This window comes from Lynx canadensis, chromosome A1 (genome assembly GCF_007474595.2).
Source record: "Lynx canadensis isolate LIC74 chromosome A1, mLynCan4.pri.v2, whole genome shotgun sequence".
Lineage (NCBI taxonomy): Eukaryota > Metazoa > Chordata > Mammalia > Carnivora > Felidae > Lynx > Lynx canadensis.
The window spans coordinates 188,693,515-188,718,110 of record NC_044303.2 but is presented as its reverse complement, the minus strand read 5'-3'; the positions used below and the strand labels follow the sequence as shown (position 1 = coordinate 188,718,110).

General features: G+C 45.9%; 1 protein-coding gene across 1 annotated transcript in view; it reads left to right on the top strand.

Moving 5' to 3' along the window:
• Positions 1–24,157, top strand: part of ADRA1B (adrenoceptor alpha 1B) — a 50,563-nt gene extending 26,406 nt beyond the window's left edge. Inside the window, exon 2 of the mRNA XM_030328352.1 lies at positions 23,536–24,157. Coding sequence (XP_030184212.1) covers positions 23,536–24,143 — 608 coding nt within the window. The 3' untranslated portion in view covers positions 24,144–24,157. The remainder of the gene's footprint in view (positions 1–23,535) is intronic.
• The last annotated feature ends 439 nt before the right edge of the window (positions 24,158–24,596 follow it).

Sequence of the window (24,596 nt, the reverse complement as noted above, 5' to 3'; positions counted from 1 at the left end):
GAGGGAGACACAGAATCCAAAGCAGGCTCCAGGCTCCAAACTCTCAGCCCAGAGCCCAATGTGGGACTCAAACTGACTAACCACGAGATCATGACCTGAGCCCAGTCAGACGTTAAGCAATGTAGCTGTAAAAGTGAACCAGACAAGAAGGTCCCCACCTTCATGAAGCTCCAAAGTACACACTTCAGGGGTGTACGTGGGCAAATAGAACATATATAAATGAACCATATGATATCGAGTCATTGTAAGTACCACAAAGGGAATAAAATGAGGGGGTGTGCTAGAGACGGACAGGGCAGTGACGATCACAAGAAAGCCTGAGAACATTGAGAGGGAGGGCTGCTGAAGGCCGTGGATGGAAAGCTGAGTGACGACAAGGAGCCAGCCCTGCAGGGACCCGGGGCGGGGGGGGGGGGGGGGCGCGTTTCAGGCAGAAGGGACAAGAGATGCAGAGGACCCGATGTAAAAATGTGCTTAGCATGGCTGAGCAGAAACAATGGAAGCCAGAATGCTGGGATGAAGAGAGAGAAGAGGAGAAAGGTGACAGGTGACACCTGAAAGAAAGATAGCACGGACATTTCACAAGGCCCTGTAGGTCATGATAAAGAGCTCAGAGTTCTCACTATGTGCAAAAGAAAGTCACGGAAGGGTTTTGGAAAGGGAAATAATATAATCAGGTTTATGTTTGTTAAAGATTTCTGTGGATAAACAGAAAATGCATTGTAGAGGCTCAAGAATGGCTGTGGGGAACCCACTGGGGAGGCTGTCGCAGCGGTCAAGGAGAGAGAGGTGAAAGCCGCTTGGGACTGTGCTCTGTTCTTGCGTGTAAAAACCTAGACTATCTAGAAACAAGTGTCATCCAGAATTTCTAGACAATTCTCCATCGTCCGCAATACATTGACTTGAGACATCTTTAGGCCTCGTGTGCCAAGGGCGTGCCACTTACTTTTCTTTTAATTTTTGTAGCCAAGTGTGATGTGACGTGCACACGGTAAAGACCGGTCAAAAGGGCAACACCCTATCTGCTTGCACAAAGTGACCGCATGCCTGTAAGCAGCACCCAAGACAAGAAAGAAAAGATAATTCATACCCGGAAGCTCCCCGCAAGCCCCCTTCCAGTCAGTCGCTGCCAATCCAAGTGTGTTTTGCCAGAATGACATTTTATACATCAATTTTCTCAGCCTTGCTTAACCAACGACCCCTTTTTCTAAACTGAAAGTCACATGCCCTCTACAGCTGGAAATTCATATACCATCAGCCAAGGTTTGCACCTTGTATTTTGTGTTGTGTGTTATGAAAACAACAGGGTTTCACACACAAAAAATTATAGTGTAATATTGAATATGCTTTTTTCGAATTCAACGTAAATTCCCAATCCCACATTCTGTTAATCCCCCTCTTAAGAATCACATAGTTCAAATTCTGGAAAGACTGCAAGTTGCCTTGGGGCGCCTGGGTGGCTCAGTCGGTTAAGCATCGACTTCGGCTCAGGTCATGATCTCATGGTTCATGGGTTCGAGCCCCGCATCGGGCTCTGTGCTGTCAGCTCGGAGCCTGGAGCCTGCTTCGGATTCTGTGTCTCCCTCTCTCTTGGCCTCCCCCCCCCCCACACTCTGTCTCTCTCTGTCTCAAAAATAAATAAAAACATTAATTAAAAAAAATTTTTTTAAAGGACTGCAAGTTGCCTTGTCAAAAAGAACAGTCTGGACATCCAGGAGCACAGACAGTAGACCTAGGATATAGAATGAAGACATGATTTCAGGGCTGTGTTCAGGGGATGAGACACCGACAGAGAACTAATATTTACTGATTTTACTCATTTTGTCTCTGGCACTGAGCGAGGTATTTCAATGTGTTATCTTATTTAACTTTCGCACCCCTTTGAGGACGGGATCATTGTCTCCATTGTATGAATAAGAAAATCAAGGCTTAGAAAAGTAAAACAATTGGCCCAAGTTCTCAGGGCTTGCAAGTGACAAGAGCTGGGCTTGGAACCAGTTCCTTCTGTTCCTGTATTCCACACTCATTTTACTCAACCCCAGCAGCTTCTCTCTTGCTTTTCTTCCTTTGATCTGTACGAAATAAATTGAAAATGCTGGTCTCAACACTCGGTTGCTGCAATAAGCCTCATTTCTTCTAATGATTTCCTTTTTCCATTCCTTTTTAATACATTGACTTTCAAATTAACAGTGAAGCTATTCGTAAATGAAATGGGAACCCTGGCTATTACTTTGCTTCTTTCCAGAAAGCAAGGGCTCTTTAAGCCTGATCAAGTTTAATGCTTGCTGTAAATCCAGGAAAGAAATGAATGAGCATAATGTAAATCGCCCAGCCCAGAGTCTGCCCACGCAAAGGACATGGGAGCCACACAGCGTCACCATATCATCCATTATTGAATAAGGGAGCCAACAATTAACAAAGCAATCTAGATTAACCATGTTAACATCTCTGGGAGAGCGATTCATGTTCTCTGGCTTTCTGGAAGCTCTCCCAAGCTCAAGCTGTCCCTGAGTTCTTAGGCTTTGCGTCATGAAGGGAATTGATCTGATCAATTTACATTGCTGCTGCCTAATTAGTAAGCATGGCCACACTTGCCCATCAGTTTCACAGAGATTAAACTTGGGACCCTGACTGCAGACTAATTTTCGTAGCTGAAAGTCACTGTACCTTTCATCTTCAATCCATACCAAGTTCCCGAGAGTTAATCATAACAGGACTTGAGCCCAGAGCCAGAGGCAGGTTTTCAAAGTCCAGAGAGCTGGGCCTATGGGCTGCTGCACGACAAGGCAGGTTGCTTGGAGAAAGATGCTAGGATTAGGAACCCCTGCTTTCCTGCTTGCACCAAGGGTCCTCCTTCACAAAGCATGCTCACCCCCACCCTGTCGTTTGAGTTGCCCCTACCTCAAGAAGGAAAGAAGGTACAACTTTCATTTCAGACAGGAAGAAAGAAACCTTCACACATATGGTTCCTCAAGGTCACAGAGTTCCTCAACTCAGATTAGTCATCCTTTTTTTTAAAGGTAACTTTTATGGGGGTGCCTGGGTGGCTCGGTCCGTTGAGCGTCTGACTTCAGCTCAGGTCATGATCTCATGGTCTGTGAGTTTAAGACCCGTGTCAGGCTCTGTGCTGACAGCTCAGAGCCTGGAGCCTGCTTCGGATTCTTGTCTCCTTCTCTCTCTGCCCATCCCCCGCTTATGCTCTGTCTCTCTCTGTCTCTCAAAAATAAATAAATAGATGTAAAAAAAAATTTTTTTTAAAGGTAACTTTTATTGAGGTTAGTTTTGTCTTTATCACAAGAAGCTATAATGCTTGTTGGAGAAAACTTAGAAAACATAAAAAAACAAAAAGTCAATAAAAGCCACCCTTCAGGGGCTCCTGGGTGGCTCAGTGGGCTAAGCATCTGACTTTTAATTTCAGCTCAGGTCATGATCTCACGGTTCGTGGGTTCAAGCCCCACATCAGGCTCGGTGCTGGTGGCATGGAGCCTGCTTCAGATTCTCTCTCCCCTTCTCTCTCTCTCTCTGCTCCCCCCACCCTCTCTCTCTCTCTCTCTCTCCCTCTCTCTCTCTCTCTCTCAAAAATAAATAAAAACGTTAAACATTTTTTTAAAAAGCCACCCTTCAAACATAATCATTGAAATATGTAATGCAATGAGTACTGGGTGTTGTATGGAAACCAATTTGACAACAAATTATATTTAATATTAAAAAAAGAAATATTTAATGCATATTTATTCAGCCACTTTTCTACAGGATGGCATATTACATACTATTTTGTAACCTCCTTTGTCTTTTCACATATTATGAACATTTTTACAATGATATTCACTATCTTTAATAGTCGAGTTGTATGGGTCATGAAACTAGTCACGTTGGATATTTGGGGTTGTCTCTAATTTTCAGTTATGATAAATAATGTGACAATAAAATCCTGCATCCAAATAATAATCACTGACATTTATTGTGACTCAGGCATCGTACTAAGGGTTTTACGTGTATTATGATCTAGATGGATACATAACATTACCTCCATTTTACAGATGAGGAAACTGAGGCCTAGAGAGGTTAAGTAACTTGCCGACAGTGACATAGATAATGACCCCAGAGCCAGCCCCCTTACCTTCTAGAATTGTAATTTCAGGGTAACCAAATACATAAAATTACAAGGTCTCTGAGTCCTAGGACCCAATTGCCCTCCGGCAAGCATATCCCAGTTAACACTCCCACCATCGGGGTCTGAATTCCCATCCACTTGCATCATCACCAATGCAGGGCACCATTAACCTTTACTGTTCATTAGAGAAATGAAGCCTAGACTTCCCTCTTCGAAGCATGCATGCCACCTAATTCCTGATCGATTTTCTTTAAATCAATGGTTCTTACCCTGTTTTGGGCACATGGAACCCTTTGAGTATCTGACAGAATCTATGAAGCAGCTACACAGAAAATGCCCCTGTGCTCATCAAATAACCACTGATTTTACAGGGATGCGCAGACACAGGTAAGCAGTGCTCTGCTTGCTAGAGGCTTGATGCATCAGCAGCATTGAAACTAAAACTAACCACAGCACAAATAGACCCAGTCAAATGCTGGCTCGGCCAGATTGTTCTTTTTAGCAATCCCGCAGAATACAGAACCAGATCAGAAGAGGCGGAAATAAAATGCCCGGGCACTACGATGGGGCATTTGACATGTCGGGGCGGGGGCAGGTAGGGAGGTCAAGACTCTCTCCTGAGGTCATGCTGTTCTCCGCCAAAGCAGCAAGACCTCAGAGCAGGTGGACGGGCCAGCACCGGGCTGCTTTCACCACACACTTCAGCAGCCTCCAAACAATAAAGGAGGGATCATCCCGCCAAATGCGCTTCTTCACACGCTGGTGTTTTTCATGCTCTCCCCTCACATCCTGCCCCTCTGTGGTTTGGAAAGCTTCGTCCCAGATCAGTCAAACCTCCACCAACTGTACCCACCCGCTCCTGTCACAGGCAGTGGATTAGGACAAGAGGGGAGGGGACATGAACGCCCGGGCCTCACCCGTCCATCTGCTGTGAATGCCACTTTGCCAGGCAGATTTTTCTAGGAGCCCTCCTTGGCCTGAGCACGTGTTTCTGGAAGTAATGGGACCGTTTTTCACAATGATCCGTTGAAGTTCAGTGACATATTCAGACTTGGAAAGGGAACATCCGGTCCCAGCCTGCAGGGAAGGAACTGGACAGAGGAATTAGCACCCTTAAGTGAATTGCCCTTTTGGGTGACCCGGTGGAAAATTTAGCTCCATCTGGATGGACAGGTGGGACTGCCAGACCACAGAGAATGCAGGCGGCTCCTCGAGCTGACACCTGAACTGCCCCAGGATTGCCACCCAGCCACAGCCGGCTTTGGGGTCTCATTTTGCACAAGACCACCACATCTTTGTCAGAAATACGTGACAGAAAAGGGGGCTGTTCTGCCCTTTATGGCCTTGGCTTCATTCCATCTTTTGGTCTCTATTTATTTATTTTTCTCCTCCTATGAAAATGTTGCCCTATTCTCTCCCTTTGGCTCCTAGCGTTGACCCTTCTTTTTTTAAAAAAAAAATTTTAATGTTTATTTATTTTCGACAGAGAGAGAGACAGAGCATGAGCAGGGGAGGGACAGAGAGAGAGGGAGACACAGAATCTGAAGCAGGCTCCAGGCTCTGAGCTGTCAGCACAGAGCCCGACGTGGGGCTCGAACTCAACAGACCGCGAGATCATGACCTGAGCCGATGTCAGATGCTCAACCGACTGAGCCACCCAGGCACCCCTGGCATTGCTCCTTCTGCAGATGATAGAAGAGTCTATGGTTTAAACACCCCTTTTCCCCCCACCTTCTCAGGTCCCTGGGACTTACTTTTTACAAAGCCAGGAAATGACAGAAGGATGACTTTTCAATTCTAAATAATCACAGTTCCTCCCGGATTTGGCAGAGAAGATGAGTCATCTGAAAACTAGTATATTCACACCCAAACATGGGTCTTCTGCCCCCCACACACACACGCACCCATACCCCACGCTCCCCTGTGGAATCTGCTCCACTTTTTCTTTCAGTCCTTGGATTTTTGGTGGCTTGCCTCACAAAGTCCAAACAGCAGACGAGGGGAAAGCAAGAACTCGTGGGTTGTAATAAAACTCTACTAATAGCTCTGTGACTCTGAGCAAGTTACTTCTCTTCCAAGCCTCAGTTTCAACACCTGTAAAATGGGGACAATCACTGTATGTCCCACACTGAATCATTTTGGGTATTGAATGAAATAATGCACATCAGGGGATAGATACAGAGCTTGCGACCTACAAGCTCTCAGTAGGTGGCACCTGCCATTGTCATTGTTGTGGTTAAATTCAGATCACCACCACCTTCTGTGTTTTCTTTGGAACCATTGTAAAGACTGAGTCCGTTTCTAACCATCGTGAGAGTCAGCATGCATTTTCTACCTTCCTTGTGATCAGGACACTGTGTAGGAAGTCAGGCCTCCTCTCAAAGACTGAATAACCTTAAGTTACAAGCTCTCTAAAACACACTTGCTCTGTTGCCATTAAAACCTCACTGCACCCTTCCCACAAAGTATATATATATATATATATATATATATACTCCCCTGTCCTCCCAGCTCCTGTCTCCTCAAAACACACGAGGAAGGAATCGTTTTGCAGGAAAGTTCCCTGAAAGCAGCGAAGTCAAATAACACCTCCTTCCCAAACTATCACCCACCCACATCTCTCTGTCCCTACGTGTAACCAGCACCTCCTGGTTTTCTTCCAGGCACCTTCACACCGAATGTTCCAGGGAAATAACAAGTCTCCAGTTTGTGGGAATCCGCGCTGAGGTAGCAGAGAGATCAGTTGCTCTGGTGTCAGGCCTGGAACTGAATCCTGTCTCCACCGCTCTGTAATCTTGAGCAATTTCCTCAGTCACTCTAAGCCATAGTTTTTTTATCCATAAAATGGGCATAGTAATTGTATTCACCTCATAGGCTTGTGGGGACTGAATAAAATAATCGTTGGAATTGCCTTGCTTCCCCAGTCAGTGCTAATCTCCTGGATTAAATTCTCAACTGGTTCCAGGCACTTGGGAAGTGTTCAGTAAAGAGCTGCTACAAAGTGGAGCAAAGCAGGGGCAATAATCTAAAAACCTACATCAAACCCAACGGAGCATTTATTTACATGGGAAGAGATGGAAGACATCGTATTTCTGAAAATCTAGAATTTCTGTGAGGAAAGGAACTGTCTTTGGGAAAATGTCTTAATTAGAGCCGAAGGTGGAAAGTGAAACCCATCTCCCCAGTCACCGTCCCCAACTGAACCCTCCCCGCTGAGGCCAGAGCAACCGGAAGAGAGAAAAGAAATGCTCAATGCTCGCCTTAAACAAGAAAGAAAGAAAAGAAAAAGCAAAGAATTTGGAACTCTTGGAGTAACCTGGGAGGAGAGGGGCTGAGACAGGAGGGGCCAAGGAGGGGAGCGGGGAGCCCAGCATTAAGCAGGGCTTCAAATGCTTGGTGTGTTGGTATGGGTGATTTTCGTCTTGTGGGATCATTGCCTTAAGGTGGTATATGCAGAACGGGCTGTCAAAGGAAATGGAGCCCAAGAAGCAGGAGAGGAATGAATGAAGTTAGCCCCCTGTTCCACTCTAGGAACCCAGAGACTTTAGGGGAGGATTTTGGACTTTCCAAGGTTAAGGAAAAGGGACACTCAAAATAATCCCCCCTAGCTTTCAAAGGGCAGTAAGACTCCCAGCCGACATCTGGGCTACACAAATATAAACAGCACAGGCAGTAGATATTAAACCCACCCAGTCCTGTCTTCATAGCAATTCACAGAAGACATTCCCATGTGGCCTCAGTAAACCCAGCCAGCTCCCTGTCCTCCAGGTACTTCTACCTGTAAATTTCCTAGCAGTAAGGAGCCTTTGAGCCCTGAGAAAGGGCTGGAATTTCAGGGTCATTGTGTGGTGTGCCCGTGAACCTAGATCAGGAAGCAAGATAAAGTCCCATTTTGCTAAAATCTGGGGTGGGCAGGCCTTCAGCAGCAAAGACTAATCATTTTATTATACTATATTAATGAGACCAATGATGTGCCTGGCTCCCACAATACACAACGGCAGGAGAGGGTTCTGACAAGAAGACAGGACAGCCCTACAGACAGTGGAGTAGCATCATCACCCACTCTGTGATTGAGAAGCTCTGAAGGCCGCAGGACCCTGCAGGGAGGAGAATGTCCCAGACCAGACCGTACAAGTGGAAAGGAGACACAGCGCTATCCATGGGTCCCAGTCCAACCTGACCCTGCAAAACCAGTTTGGAAAGAGGGAAAAGTTTTGATCACCACCAGCCAAAGGACAGAACAGAGAGATGAGTCAGAGAGAGGAAGGCAGGAAAGTCAGCAGACAGCTGCCGAGGGAAGGGATGAAAGGCATCGCACAAGGCCTAATGGCCTGAGTGGCCCACTTCCCCATCTGATTCCCCAAGGCCAGTAATTGTCCCTGCTCTCTCATGGAGCCTTTCATCCCAACACACCAAGCCTCTCCGCCAAGCGGCAGGTTCACATGTTCCTCAGAAAGAAGGATCAAGTGTGTGTGGCCTGTTTGTTCTGGGCTCAAAGACACTCTGGCTGCAGGTATATATTTGTACCTTCTCCCCCAATTTTCATTCCACCTCTAAAACCAAGTGAACACAAAGCTTAGAATCTGAGAAGGAGGAGGTTAGCTAACGCAACCCCCCCATTTCATACTTAAAGAAATGGGAGCCCAGAAAGGTGATGGTCTGGCCTAAAGGTCTGCCAGCTACTTGCCCTCTGTTGGCTCTTTTTCTCCTATAGGCTAAACCTTTCTCTCTCTCTCTCTCTCTCTCTCTCTCTCTCTCTCTCTCCCTCCCTCTCTCTCCTCTTTCCCTCTCAATTTCTCTTGCTTTCTCTCTTTCATTACAAAAGCAGTGTTTGTTCATTGCAAAAATAATTTTAAATACACAGTGAAAGTCTTCCCATAAACCCATCCTTCAGAAATATAACCACTAAGAACAATTTGGTATGTATTCACCCAGATTATTTTTTCTGTGAGCATGCTAATACACTCTCACAACACACACACACACACACACACACACACACACACACCGTTTCTTTATTAAAAATCAGATCAGATCATAGAGGTACCTGGCTGGCTCAGTTAATTAACTGTTAATTAATTGACTTTGGCTCAGGTCATGATCTCATGGTTCGTGAGTTTGAGCCCCACATCAGACTCTGTGCTGACAGTGCAGAGCCTGCTTGGGATTCTCTCTCTCTCCCTTTCTCTCTGCCCCTCCCCCACTCACTCAAGCTCTCTCTCAAAATAAAATAAAGTAAACTTAAAAAAAAAAATCAGACCGGGGTGCCTGGGTGGCTCAGTAGGTTTAGCATCCAACTTGGGCTCAGGTTATGATCTCACACTTCGTGAGTTCAAGCCCCGCATCCAGCTCTGTGCTGACAGCTCAGAGCCTGGAGCCTGCTTCAGATTCTGCGTCTCCCTCTCTCTCTGCCCTTCCCTGGCTTGCGCTCGTTCGCGCTGTCTCTCTCTTTCTCTCTCAAAAATAAACATAATTTTTTTTAATTTTATTTAAAAAATCAGACCATAGTAGACACTGTCTCCTGAAATTTGATTTTTTTTTTCTAGTTAATTCTGTCATGGATATCATTCCTTGTAGACGTAGCTTATCATTTTAACAATGTATGATTTTTCATTGTGCGATGATACATGGCTTATTCCCCAACCCCTATTGTTAGAAATTTAGATAATTTCCAATCTGGGGGAACTTTACCACAGTTCTTTATACTTTTATTTTTCCTCCCTTTTAAGAGTTCTTCTGTAGGATAAATTCCTGGACGTTGGAGTACTTAGTTCAAAAGCTATGCTCATTTTAGTTTTATTAGATAATGCCAATTTTCCACCCCAAGTCTACACTCTCACCCAGAATATACGAAAATGTCTGCTTTCCCACACCTTTGCCAAATTGAGCATAAGCAATATCTTAAATTTATTCCAAACTAATAGACCTGAAATATTTTGCTGCTGTTTAATTTACATTATTTATTTTGTGAAGGAGTTTTACTATGTTTTCGATAATTCACTGGCTGTCTGCTCTACTTATTCTTGTTATTTGCTTATCTGTAACGATTTGCTTTGTTTTCTATTGAGTTGTTTTTTTCATGATTGATTTGAAAGAGAGGGTTAGAAATATTATTCCTTTTACTGCTATTTGAATTACAAATATTTCTCTCAGTTCTTCCCTTAGCTTTGTTCTCAAAGTTTGCAACCTTATAGAAATGTCTAGGCAGACTCATCAATGCTTTTCTTTGCAGATCCTGGATTTCTGTCATCCTTAAAAAGTTCTTTCTTATTTCAAAATAATAAAAATATTTACTTGCATCTTCTAATATTTTAATAATTTTTATACTTAAAATCTTGGATCTAGCCGGGTTTATTTTGATGTAAGGATCTAGCTTTATTTGTCTCTAACTAGCTAGCCTGGTATCCCAATACTGCCTATATAAGCATCTCTTCTTTCCCATAAACATTGAAATGGCATATAAAATTCTCATGGACACTTGGCTCCTTTTCCAAACTATATCATTGCATTGATCTATCTGCCTTTTCTTGCACTTCCTGCCCTAGGATTTCTTAAATTACTGTGGTTTTATGATAGGTTTTAATATCTGTAGGAGTGGGTTTACCCATCATCCCAATACCATCGTTCTTTATTTATTTCAAGTGACCTGGCTATTTTTGCATAGTTATTCTTACACATTCCATATGCTTCTATATATTTGGATCATTTAATACCCCCCCAAAACAAAGAAGCAAACAAAAAACCATCCTGTTGGCATTTTAATGAAGTTGTCTTCAATTTACAGATTAATTTGGGGAGAACTGAAGTTATCATCAAAAGAGATTTCCTGTACTAAAGCAAGCTATGTCTCCCCATTTATACATGTCTCCTTTTTATGCCCCTTTATAAAGCTTTATGGCTTCCTTCATATAGATCCCCTAACACTCAGTTTCTAAAAGTGCTCTTCAGGGAAATTGCTCTTTCCAGCGAGGTCAAAGCATGGATCACATTCAGTCTGGCATCAAAGATGGCTTCTTAAGTGCTGTGGAAACCACACCACCCCATCTGCTCTCAACTCCGGGCCTAAACCAGGAGGTAGCTTCCCTTCTGGAAGATGTAATGTGCCAATCAATTAATCAGTGGGTAAGCCCTGTACTAGAAGTATAGGACACAGACCCCATCTTCAAGGAGCTTTGGCTCTGCCTAAGGAGACAAGAGGCACATCCCTTAAGAATGGCATTCTGTACTAACCTATGTGTTGTAGACTCTGTTCTAATGGGAAGTAAACAGAAGGCCTGGAGCAGTCAGGGAAGATTCCAGGAAGGAGATGGGAACTCAACTGGGTATTGGCATGTGGTTACCATTTAAATAAAGAAAAGGAAGGAAGCAAGGTATAAGCAAGGGAATCACCCTATAATCACTTACTCAGCACTTGCTATGAATCTGAAACTGGCCTAAGCATATGAAAAGGAGATTATGTGTCCAACAAATGTCTTTACACATTCACTATAAGCAAGCTCAGCGTTAGGTGCTAGAGAAACCAAGATAAGAAGGATTGACCCTCGCCTCAAGAATCTTGTAAATAAGGGAGACAGACTCTCAGCTAAGTCCAACAACTGTTATGATAGAAATCTGTGGAGTGAAAAGCAAACACTCTTAATCTAGTGATTGTGCACCTCCTGGGTACTCATGGATGGGATTCAGTGGGCCTGTGAGCCCCTCAAATTATATGGTGCTAAGTTACCTGCGTAACCAGCATCGGCAGGTGACAAACCACTTGGATAGAGTGACACAAAACTCTTGGTTTCTAGATCCTGGAGTCTTAATGGCTAAATAAAATATACATAAAGACACCATTACAATAACAAGTAAACAATTCTAGACTTCCCCCACCCCAGAAGTGTAAGTGTTCTAAGAGTCCAGAGGCAATACTGTCTTGTGGAAACAGCCCAGCTTTGGGACCAGGCAGATCTGGGTTTGAATCCCAGCTCTACCATTTAATGGCTGTGGTGACACTGGGTGTGTTCTGTACCCTCAGAGACTTGATTTCCACATCTGTAACTGAGAATTGAAAATTAGAGAACCCACCTCTCCCTCCCACCTATTGTGAGGGTGAAATGAGGTAAGGTGTACAGGTCTCCTGGATCTTAGCAGGTCTTCATGGACTGCTCATTCCCTCCGCTTGCTTTCACACTTCTAAGGAAGCCATGCAGTGGGAGGCTGTGGTTGTATGTCGGAGGATTCTGAGGGAGGTTTGGAAAGGATGGAGAGGAGAGGGGGACAGTGAAAGGCATCTCAGACCAGTGGACAGTGTGAATAAGGGGAAAGAAGCCAGAAAAGTGAAGTCATGTTGTGAAGATTCAGTCCATTGCAGCCCACTTGAGAAGGTCTTAAATTCCAGCCTAAGCAGTTTGAACTTTATCCTGTAAACCATAGGAGTCACTGGAAGGTTTGGGGCAAGACTGTCAACCCCATGGTGAGGTGGCTCTTAGCCCAGCCTCTACTCATCCATAAATCCCAAGATACCTAGGAAAACAATTTTAAAAATAAAATTGTAACAGGAGCTAAGGCAACGCTTTCCACCTCGGGATCTTGTTAAAAGCGGATTCTGACTCACTGGCTCACCGAGGTTCTGCATTTCTAACATGAACCCAGGTGATATGGATGCTGTTTATCCATAAACCTCATTTTGAGTAGCCAGGGCTAACACATTTCAGTTTTCCTGTAACACATGTTGGCTGAGTGCCTGTCATGTGTCAGGCACAGTTCTAGGCCTTGGGGGAAAAGAAAAAATCAGACATGAACTCTCTTTTCTAGAAGCTCACAGTCTAATCAGAGGAGACGAGTAATTCAAGGTAGGAAGTGATAAATGCCATATTTTAGGTTCAGAGAAAGTGCTTTGACAAATCGGCAAAGAGAGAGATTGTTCCCAGTTGAGGGAGAAATTGCCTGGTGCTTAAGGAACTGAATAGAAGCTTCTTTTTTTTATTATTATTAAACAATTTGAGTAAGAACCCAGACTTCAAAGTTGGATTTTAATCCTTACCAGACACATGATTTTGTTAATCTCTTAAACCTCAGTTGCTTCATCTGTAAAATAAATGAGATACGGTAACAGCAGGGCTGCTGGAGGATTGCACCAAGTGTTTGTAAACATAGTACCTAATAACTGGTTCTTAGGTTACTGTAAATGGGGGCTCTGGTGACTATCATTGTTCTCATCATTTGCTTTAAAACTTAACATGTCTAGTGGCCCCGAAGATATCATATTTGTTGGACAATTTCATGAACTCATTCCAGGGTTAAGTGTCCAGTGAAAATGGAAAAACCTCAAAGGGAATTTCCACATCCAAGGAAACCTCCTTTATAAAATTGGTGCTGAAAGAATTAGCAACTATTTCAAATGTTTCAAGTTTTTATTGAGCCAAACTGTTTCAGCTGGGGAGACGCAGCTTGGCCATAGGTGTAGCTAAAAGCTCCTAAAAAGAGCCATGTTGAAAAGGAGTTCCACTCTATTTACAAGCTGATCAAAATGGTTTTACCACCCACTGGCTCCCCTGAGGTCATCCGCTTGTCTGATGCTCACTGTGAAATAAGTCAAATCAAACCTCTAATCCTCGAGTCTCAGAATGTCAGTGCCCTGGGGGATGTTACAAGCCACTGGGCCCCTGGTAGACCCGATACATGCTACATTATGTCCCCTTGCCCTGGGGCAGTCTCCGAGGCTGCTGGTTGGTCATTCCTCCAACCACTGTTTAATGATGCCTACGGATATAGGAATACATACAAAATTAAAAGGGCCCCTTTTCTGCTCTGCAGTAAGGGAATAAGGGCAGGGCATCCACAGGTATACCAGGAACTAACAGAGGAGGCTGCTGGGCTCAACAACAAAAGATGTCATCTCATACTTCTTTCTTCCTATTACCTGTGGGGGGGCCTTGGGCAAGTGCCTCCTCCACCTGGACCTCCAGTTCTTCATCTGCAAAGTAGGGATAATCCCACTTTGCTCATAGGCTATTACAGGAATTAAATGAAATAGAGCAAGCAAAGTTGGCTGACACGTAATAAGGACCCAATAAACACAGTGTCTTGGTTTACTTATTTTTAAAATAATATTCACTGGCTTTTTCCCAATTACAAAAGTAATTCATGTTTATGGAGCAAATTTTTGGAAAACACCAAAAAACACACAGAGGGAAAATTCACCCGTGAGTCTACCAACAAAGGGTAAACACTGTTGAGGTCTCCTTCCCTGTATAGCCTTCAGTCCTTTATCCACATCCACATGCATCTTTTGTTTCCCCATTTGCTGTACTGGTGGTGACTGACAGCTTCTGTGAGAGGCAGCCTGGGTTCAAATTCTAATTCTATCACCCACTAGCTCTGAGACATCCAGCAGTTTACCTTCCGTTCTCCTGAGCATAGTAATCACGGCCTCCAGGCGGGGCGCATGCAGGTTGGCCACCGTCACCTGGGAGTGCTGCAGACTACCCTGTGGAATGGCGCCCCCTAGCGCTGCGCCCGGCACAGTCATGCCGAGCTGCCTTCGGAACAGAGCCGGTTGAAGGCAAGGGAAGGTCAAAGCATTTACCTAGTGATTGGCGCAGAGTTAAGAGCTTGTCAAACGGTAGATAACTCTTCTACAAACGCACCCCGTGGTTTTGAAGACTGGAGGTTCCCAGAGGGTTGAGAACTTGTGTTCACTGTTCAGTTTTGTTGAATGGCACTTTAAGGACCACTGGGACCACATCCAGCCAAGAAATGCTTCTCCCTGAGCTGATCCCGCTCAGCCTTAGCTTTTGATCCTTACACTTCACAACCCCTCGACGTGGCCCTTGTAGTGTGGCTGGGCTCACTACACCTTCTGCTTGCCGCTCTGCCCCTCCCCCTCAGGTTCCAGCTCCTACTCTCCCCACCTGGGTGGAAGTGTTCAGAAGTGTTGTCCCATTGGATCTGCTTAAAAGGCCTCAGTGGGAGGCCACCAAGAGGCTTTAGAGTAGAGCCGCAGGGTTTCCCAGGGCGGCTCTTAGACTGCTGCTCAAATTAACTATGGATTTGAGTTGGTGTGCAAGACAGCTTGGCAGGACAGCTAGAGATGGCCCAGGAAACTCTGAACCACATACTCATTCAGTCCATCATGGAGCAAATTTTAGTTAGTACCTACCATGTGCCCGGCGCTGGGTTCTCCCATGAGAAAGTTGTTCCTTCAATCCTTTAGATTCCTCAAAGGGGAATTCCTCTCAGTTTAGCAAGTAGTTAATACCCCACAACCCCCGCCAACCTCCCTTTTTAAAAAAGAGAGCATGCCTCAGGCCCACCACTGTCTGGAGCGACCCAGAGATACTAATATCATTTTCTTTTCATCTTCTGTTCCCCTACCATGACATTTTCTTTGTAACAGATTTGAAAATAATGATAAAAAGCTTCCTAAGAAAGTTTAAGTTGAGACACCAAAAGTGAGTTGATCTAGAGAAAAGCATTAAGCAGCCGGTGGTCTAGGCAATCGAGTAACTGATGCTTGGGAGCCCTAGACTTGGGATGGTGAGCCTTAACCTTTTCATGGCTGCTGACGCCTTCAAGCCCATGATGACAGCTATGGGTCCTCCCCCAGAACAATGTGTACAATTTCCACATGTTCGAGAACCACGTGGCGCCTACCCTTGGGCCTGCATTGGAAAGAGCAGTAGGGTGGGCGGTCCCACATCAGCACGGTAGATCCTGTCCTCTCCGTCACCCTCCCCATCTTTGCATGCTGGTACTGGCAGTAACCACAGCATCGGCATTGGCAATGACAGTTGTGTTTGAAGCAGTCGGAACAGCTGTACTTACTGGGTACTCTCAACACGCCAGGCACTTGCCAAGCCTCAGTTCATCTCCTCCGCACAGAAAGAACTATCACCATCCCCGTTTTCCAGGAAACTGGGCCTCGCCGAGCTCAAGGAGCTCAGCTGGGAAGCCAGAGTCAGCACCTGAACCCAGATCTACCTATGTCTGCACCGGTCCTTAACGCCTGACCTCCACGGCCTCCACAAATGTTTGTTGAATCAAATGAATGACACTTGAGCAGGTCCTGGCAGTCGTTCTGCTCGTCACCAGCTGAGTGACCTTGAACAAGTCACTCACCCTCTCTGAGCCTCCACGAAGGAAGGTTTCCTGGCCCTGTCAGGCCGTGATCATGATGGTAAGATGCAGGGCAAGGCGCACCACACCATTTCATGAGCAAGAGAAGGGGAGCCAGGCTCGGAGGCACGTCCCACAAGCTGGTAGCCACGTCGTAGAGACTGGCACCACCCTGACCTAAAGCAGAAAAAGCAGGCTTCCAGGAACCCACATCTCCTGTTGATATTCCCTTTCCCTCTCCTCATGGCTTTTTTGGCCCCCAAGGTCTGTTTGGATATCCCGGTCCTGATCCTTTTTTAAGCCAACGAGGCTCAGCGCCTTCCCTATTACAACTTCTTGGCTGTAACAGGGCCCGCCTGGGTAGCAAACAAGACCCCTCAGCCCTGTAGCTTCTGTGCAGCTGGGGGGAGGGGAGGAGGGAGCAGCAGAAATATGCTTGGAATCCGAGAGACCGCCGTCCAGTCTTTGACCCACACTGCCCCTCGGTGGTAAGTCCAGAGAAGAGGGCACATCCCAGCAAGGCTGAGCAGGGCTTCCAACCCCAGCTTCAAGAAGACTCTGAATTTTAAGGCTGGAGAGAACCCAAGTGAAACCACTCCCCGAAAGGAGGGAAACTGAGGTTCAAAAAAGAAAAGCAGCCTACTCAGAATGAAATATCTAGTTACCAAACACTGGTCCCACACATAGACTTTCTGTAATTAGATTTCCAGTCCAATCAGTGATTGACAGGAATAAGAATTATTTGGTTAATTAGCATTCATGCAAAGTTGACTGGGTGGCAGGTTCCTGGTACCCTGAGTGCTAAAAAGGACTTGACATGTTTTATCTTCTTAGTTCTCAAAATAACCCAGAGGCATGGCACTATTATTAGCCCCATTTTACTGATGAGAAAACTGAGGCTTAGGGACAGTGTGAAACTTGCCCAAGGTCACATGGCTGCTGGGGAGACAGCCTGGATTCTATTCTAAGGAGTCCAATTCTAATAAGGAAAGGGACTCTGTCAGAAGCCACTGAAGGTTTGCTCAGGGTGGGCATGCGATCTACGGTCTTCACGGGGCCAAAATAAAACAGAATGCAAAGGAAACAAGAGGGCAAAGTCATTATTCAGCTTTCAGACAAGCAAAGATTAAAACCTGACCAAACCCAGAGTTGCAGAGATGTAAAGAAACTATCACAATCATATACAGCCAACAGGAAGGTAAATTGGTACAATTAGTTCGGAAGGCAATCTGGCTAGCTTTCAGCACTTAAATGTGGCACTGAGTCAGTGATTCCTCGTGTAGGAGTTTATCCCACAGAAACACTCAAACATGGAAAAAGCAAAATGCATGAGGCTTTTCATTACTACAGTCTGTAACAGACAAAACTTGGAAATCACTACTTGACTATCATTAGAAAAGAGTTAAGCCTGGAGAAAGTTAAGCTACTATATATCCAGATGGTAGGATATAATGTCCCGACATGGGGACATGTCTTAAATATTTTCTAAGTGAAGAAAGAAATTGGGGGAAAGATATGTGTATAACTCCCATTTAAAAAAAAAAAAAAACAATTGAAAAGGATAAAAATAAAAAATAAAACTGTGAGCTCTGGTCCCCTCTACCTGAATGGAGAAGAATTTTCACTTTATAATATGTAGATTTTTTTTTTTTTTGGTAATGTAATTTTTAAAAAATCAGCTGGAGCTCGATCTTACAAACCCTGAGATCATGACCTGAGCTGAAATCAAGAGTCAGATGCTTAGCCTATTGAGCCACTCAGGTGCCCCTTGGCAGAAGGAATTTAAAGTCTGGGTGTGGGCGAGGACTCAGTCAGCCCTGGAATGGCTTAACAACATTAACAGGCAAACCATAACAGAATAAGATGTGATTGTATACCTTCTGTGGGGTACAGAATAAAGAAGTCAATCTGAGTTGGGTGAGGTTCATCAGGGAAGAGTTCTTGGAGGAGGCTCATGCCTGTGCCAGGATATAAAGTATTTTTGGAAAATGACCACTATGTATTATTTTCAAGGTGCCAGACCCTATGTCTAGTATTTTACAGGGATATTTTCATGTATTCAGAATATGGAACAGATACTGTCCCCAATTTATGGATGGGAATATTGAGTCTAAGAGGGCCAATTAACTTTTCTAATGTCAAACAGCCAGTACACACAAAAAAAGGGGTTCAAAACCAGGTCTGTGTGATCCCAAGCCCTGTGCTCAAGCCACAGAATCACACTGCCTAAATCAGCAGAAGGGTGATGAAAGGCAGCCAAAGAATGGAAGGCAAAGAATGATCTTCTTCTCAGAGGAACAAGTGGTTCAGGGAGTCCAAACTCACAATGTGGCTGTAAATAAATGCAGTGAAAAAAGTCAGCAGCATCCCCTTACTTTTGGCTGAACACCTCTCAGAGCCATAGTCCTTGAAGAGTACTTTGTAAGAAAATAAAGGCAGAGATCCAGCCCATCATTGTCCTTGATACAAGGCTTCCAATACGATGGACGTGAAGAAGCACCAGACAGAAATGCCACTTGGGTGTAGGGGGACAGAGTGACATTTATGCCTGTATCATAATGCCATGTGTGTTGTGTTGCAATGACCTGTTAACACATCTCTCTCCCCACATGCCTGTGGGCTGCCATGGGGCAGAGACCACACCCCAATTCATCTCTGTATCCCCCTCACCTTGGCCTCATGCCAACATCAGCAGGAGCTCAGTATTTGTGGAATGAGTGAATGAACAAACAAATGAACAGGTGTATACACATGTAAATAGTGGCACTATCATATGTTGATGTCCTGATGTATACAATAGGACCAACAATAGTACCTTCATCAAAGGATTATTGTGATAATTAAATGGGCTAATGGTATAAAGAGTTTAGCGCAAGGCCTATACAGAGCACACACACAATACAAACAGTGGGTCTGAGGAATATTAGCCATTAGCCTTACTGTTGTTCCGTGTATCCTTTAAAAGAGCCAGTCCCTAAGGATGTGTCCCCATTAAGCCATTTATTACCTATTTTACTATCATCTTCAATGGGGCTCGCAAGCAAAGCTATGAGTATGTTTTCAGCATGCGTTCTCTCCAGTTCTTCATCCTCCTTACCTTTGCCACGACAGTCTATGCGTCCGCAGCCTCTATCCCAGGCCCTAAGTGTCCTCATTAAGACCGCGTGCCTACATGAAAAGATGCTCAACGTCACTCCTCATCAGGGAAATACAAATCAAAACCACACTCAGATATCACCTCATGCCAGTCAGAGTGGCTAAAATGAACAAATCAGGAGATTGTAGATGCTGGCGAGGATGTGGAGAAACAGGAACCCTCTTGCACTGTTGGTGGGAATGCAAACCGCTGCAGCCGCTCTGGAAAACAGTGTGGAGGTTCCTCAAAAGATTAAAAATACATCTACCCTATGACCCAGCAATAGCACTGCTAGATATTTACCCAAGGGATACAGGAATGCTGATGCATAGGGGCACTTGTACCCCAATGTTTATAGCAACACTTTCAACAATAGCCAAATTATGGAAAGAGCCTAAATGCCCATCAACTGATGAATAGATAAAGAAATTGTGGTTTATATACACAATGGAGTACTACGTGGCAATGAGAAAGAATGAAATATGGCCTTTTGTAGCAACGTGGATGGAACTGGAGAGTGTGATGCTAAGTGAAATAAGTCATACAGGGAAAAAACGGATACCATATGTTTTCACTCCTATGTGGATCCTGAGAAACTTAACAGAAGACCATGGCAGGGAGGGGAAGAAAAAAAAAAAAGGTTAGAGAGGGAGGGAGCCAAAACATAAGAGACTCTTAAAAACTGAGAACAAACTGAGGGTTGATAGGGGGTGGGAGGGAGGGGAGGGTGGGTGATGGGTATTGAGGAGGGTACCTGTTGGGATGAGCACTGGGTGTTGTATGGAAACCAATGTGAGAATAAATTTCATATTAAAAAAAAAAAAGACCACATGCCTACACATACACACGCTCATCAGCATTTATCCTCTAGGGTAACGCGCAAGGCTTCCAAGCTTTTCTAGGTTTCCCTCTCTCCAAAATCTATTCTCCAGTTTCCCATGTTGTCAAGACCAGTGCCTATCCCCTTCAGACTCAGTGACAGAAACAAGGCCTTCCCCGGGGACAGAGACAACTCATTCCATGATGGATACTAGCTGTTCACATGCCATGTATTTGGATTTCAGCTGGGGTCTTCCATACAGTGTCTTAGTCCAAAGGAGTATGTGGGATGGTGGGGTGAATATCTAATGGTGCTGGCCTTGTCACATATCAGATCACGAGGTGGCACCCTCTTCTGCCTCATCTGAAGCAAACGCAGAATGTAGCCCATTCCCACATTTCCCCTTGAGTTGGGAGAAGAATCAGTGTAGTGGGGTGCCTGGCTGGCTCAGTCAGTAGAGCACGCGGCTCTTGATCTCAGGGTCATGAGTTTGAGCCCACGTTGGGCATGGAGATTACATCAATAAATAAACTTTTAAAAAAAGAAGAAGAATCAGTGTACCTTGTACATATAATTAGCACTTACATCAAGGACAGCTGGGTAGATTAGTTGGTTGAGCATCCGGACTCTTGATTTCAGGGCTCAGATAACGATCTCATGGATTGAGGGCCAAGTCAGCCTCTGTGCTGACAGTGCAGAGACTGGGATTGCCTCTCTCTCTCTCTCTCCCTCTCCCCCCCCCTCCCGCTCTCTCTTTGTCTCTCTCTCTCTCTAAAAATAAATAAATAAATAACTTTTTAGGGGCACCTGGGTAGCTCAGCCAGTTAAGCATCTGACTCTTGATTTCTGCTCAGGTCATAATCTCATGGTTTCGGGAGTTCAAGCCCCACATCGGGCTCTGCACTGACAGTGGGGAGCCTCCTTGGGATTCTCTCTCCCTCTCTGCCCCTCCTGCTATCTCTGTCTCTCTCAAAATAAACAAATAAACTTTAAAAAATAGAGCACTTACACCCGGATACAGACAACCCTCTTTCTAAATGTAAACCTTTGCCTGGCTTAGCCCTGCACCAGGAGCCCAGCCATCTCCCCACCCTTGCCCACCACCACTACCGTCCTTGGCTTGCTAAGCAGAAAACTAGGAGGCTCCCTATAACAATAGGCAAACCTCAAAGAATCAAAAAGGAGAAGTGCTACAAGGGGGAAGCTCAAGTGTAGCCCAAAATCAAAGGATTTCTATCCTGTGGCTTCTATGCCACTGCCCCTTGGCATTTTCGGCCACTCTCTGGGACTCAGTGTTTCCATCTGCAAAAGAGGAGCTTGGATTTGTGATTGCTAAGACACCCCCCACCCCCATTCAGATATTCTAGGAGTGTGTGCTCTTCATTCGCCAAATGGAATCAAAGTTGATCCAGAAGACCAGGCCCTTGGGAAGCTCACAGTTTAAACAGAGGAGATAGGACAGGAATATGAAAGTCACTGCACCACCAACTTAGTGGCAGGGTTAGGGAACATAGTTTGAAATAACAAAATGTCCTGTAAAGTATAATTGCATATATCAAAACATTTAAAGATACATATACAACAGAGAAAAAAATCTGAAGGTATGTGCACCAAATGTAATTTCTCTGCATTGCAGGGTTATGTGTGCTTTTACAATATTTTTTCTTTTTTTCTTTTTTCTTTTTGTATTTTCTCATTTTTCCACCAAGGGTATTATTAATCACCTTTAAAAAAACATATTTTGTACTCAAACAGACTTAGTTTGAATCCCAACTATACTACAAACATGCTGTGTAACCTGGGGCAAGTCATTTACCCTCTCCAAGTCTTAGCTGCCTTGCATTTAAAATGGAAATTGTTTTTAACTTAATATGCCATAAAATGTTTTTGGACCTCAAATTCGAGGGATGAGTTAATCATGTTTCTCCATCATAGCACCTCATTGTAAGGCCTCTCTCTTATTTCATTGATTTATTTCCTTTTATTCCCATTTCCCTCTGCCTACCCCCTTAGGCAACCATTTTGTGCTTGACATTTTTTGAAAGTGTTTTTGCAAAATGCGTGTGGTGGTTTGGTGTGTTACTTAAATAGTATTATGCTGTAAATCTCAATTCTGTTTCCTACTTTGTTCCTAAAGAGCGATGTTTTTAAGCCTTTGCACATTGCTATATGGACATGCCATTTTTAGGGCCTTATCTACCTGCTGCATAATCTCTGTGCTGGGCTTCTACCCCAGGCTACCTTTCCATAATTCTCAGTGAGGAACACCTATGTTCTCTCCAGCTGTCTATCACCATAAGCAACACTGCTCTCAGCATTCTTATAGGTGTCCCCTTGTGGACCTGTGTGAAAAGTCTTTGAGATCTATACCTTGCAGCAGAACCACCAGGTTAAGAGGTATGTGTATATACTTGATGAGACCAAGTGGTGCCAGAATCTTCTCCAGTACAGCTTCACAGCCTGTGCTCCCCACCAGCCAGGCAGAAGGCTCCCCATGTCCCCACACCCCTGCCCACACTTGGCACTCTCTAGTTCCCTGATTTTTGCCACCCTAACAGATACCTTGTATCTCTTTGTGGTTTTCATTACTATTCATCCTACTCCCTAATATTTTGAGTACCCTGGCATACGTTAGCCCTCAGGTTTCCCCGCTTTGTAAATTGCCTGTTCACTTTCTTAGCCCACATTTCTACTGGGAATGCTCTTTTTCCTGTTGGTTTGCAGGAGTTCCTTATATATTCTAAATACCGAGATGGCTTGACTGTCTTAGACATTATAAATACCTTCTCCCACCCTTGCCTTGCAGTTCATCTTTCTGAAGTGTTAAGTCATTTTCCTTTCAGCCCTAGATCAAAAAGATCGTTCCTTTACTTTGTCTTTTGAAGTTTTACCTTTCACATTTAGGTCTTTAACACCTCTCGTATTTGCCATGGAAATCAATCGGCGTCAGCTTCAATGCCTCTTGTAGGGCAAAACAATATAGTTAAAGCGCCGAGCACAATACCCCAAGAGCTGTGCAGTTGCGTGTGGTGATTATTATCACTGGAATACAAAGTGGTAAGCGCTGCCCTGGGATATCTAGAGAAATGGGAGGTTGGGTGCTGGTCAGCTAAACCAGGAAAGATTTTAGGGAGTTTCGGCGCTGGTTAGCTCAACCAGCCCCCCAAAAAGAATGTCGGATTCGCTCGCTTGGAGAAGGGAGAGGCGAGCGCTCCAGGCAGCGAAAGGTGGCCTGGGCAAAGCCCTGGCGGCGGGAGCGCTTCCCGGGCGCCGCGTTTAGGCGGAGCCCTCGGAGGAGAGGACCTGACTACTCACAAACTGCTGTCTGTCTTTCTGCCCGTGCCCACCCCACCCCTTCCCCTGCAGGCTCCCTGTTCTCCACCCTGAAGCCCCCCGACGCCGTGTTCAAGGTGGTGTTCTGGCTGGGCTACTTCAACAGCTGCCTCAACCCCATCATCTACCCGTGCTCCAGCAAGGAGTTCAAGCGCGCCTTCGTGCGCATCCTCGGGTGCCAGTGCCGCGGCCGCCGCCGCCGCCGCCGCCGCCGTCGCCTGGGCGGCTGCGCCTACACCTACCGGCCGTGGACGCGCGGCGGCTCGCTGGAGCGCTCGCAGTCGCGCAAGGACTCGCTGGACGACAGCGGCAGCTGCCTGAGCGGCAGCCAGCGGACCCTGCCCTCGGCCTCGCCGAGCCCCGGCTACCTGGGCCGCGGCGCGCCGCCGCCCGTCGAGCTGTGCGCCTTCCCCGAGTGGAAGGCGCCCGGCGCGCTCCTGAGCCTGCCGGCGCCCGAGCCCCCCGGCCGCCGCGGCCGCCACGATTCGGGCCCGCTCTTCACCTTCAAGCTCCTGTCGGAGCCCGAGAGCCCCGGGACCGACGGCGGCGCCAGCAACGGCGGCTGCGAGGCGGCGACCGACGTGGCTAACGGGCAGCCGGGCTTCAAAACCAACATGCCCCTGGCGCCCGGGCAGTTCTAGAGCCCCCGGGGGGGTTGGTGGGGAGGAAACCATCGTGGGGGGAGGGCGGGCGGAGGGGGGAGGGGCGTCGGCGCCCGGAGGCGCGGGCCCCGGGGGAACCGGGGGGAGGGGGGCGGGGAGAGGGGCAGCTGCTTTTCTGGCAGGGGCATGGGTGCCAGGTACACCGCGGAGAGCTGGGCCGAGCATGCTGACAGCCTGGGGGACCCGACGCCGGCCGGGATTTCCGTCTCTCTCTCTGTATATATCCAAACGAGTCCCTCTGTACATGTATTTAATCGTGGGTACACGTGCGTGTGTCTGTGCGGTGTCCGTGTGGTCTGCATGTGTGCGTGCGTGGGGCCGCCCGTCTGCGGGGGCAGAGCGAGTGTGCGCCCGGGAGGCAGCGGGGGCGTCGTTTGTCTCCGTGACTTCGTACCTCTCAAGCCCCTCCTTGTACTTCACAGAATGATGGCA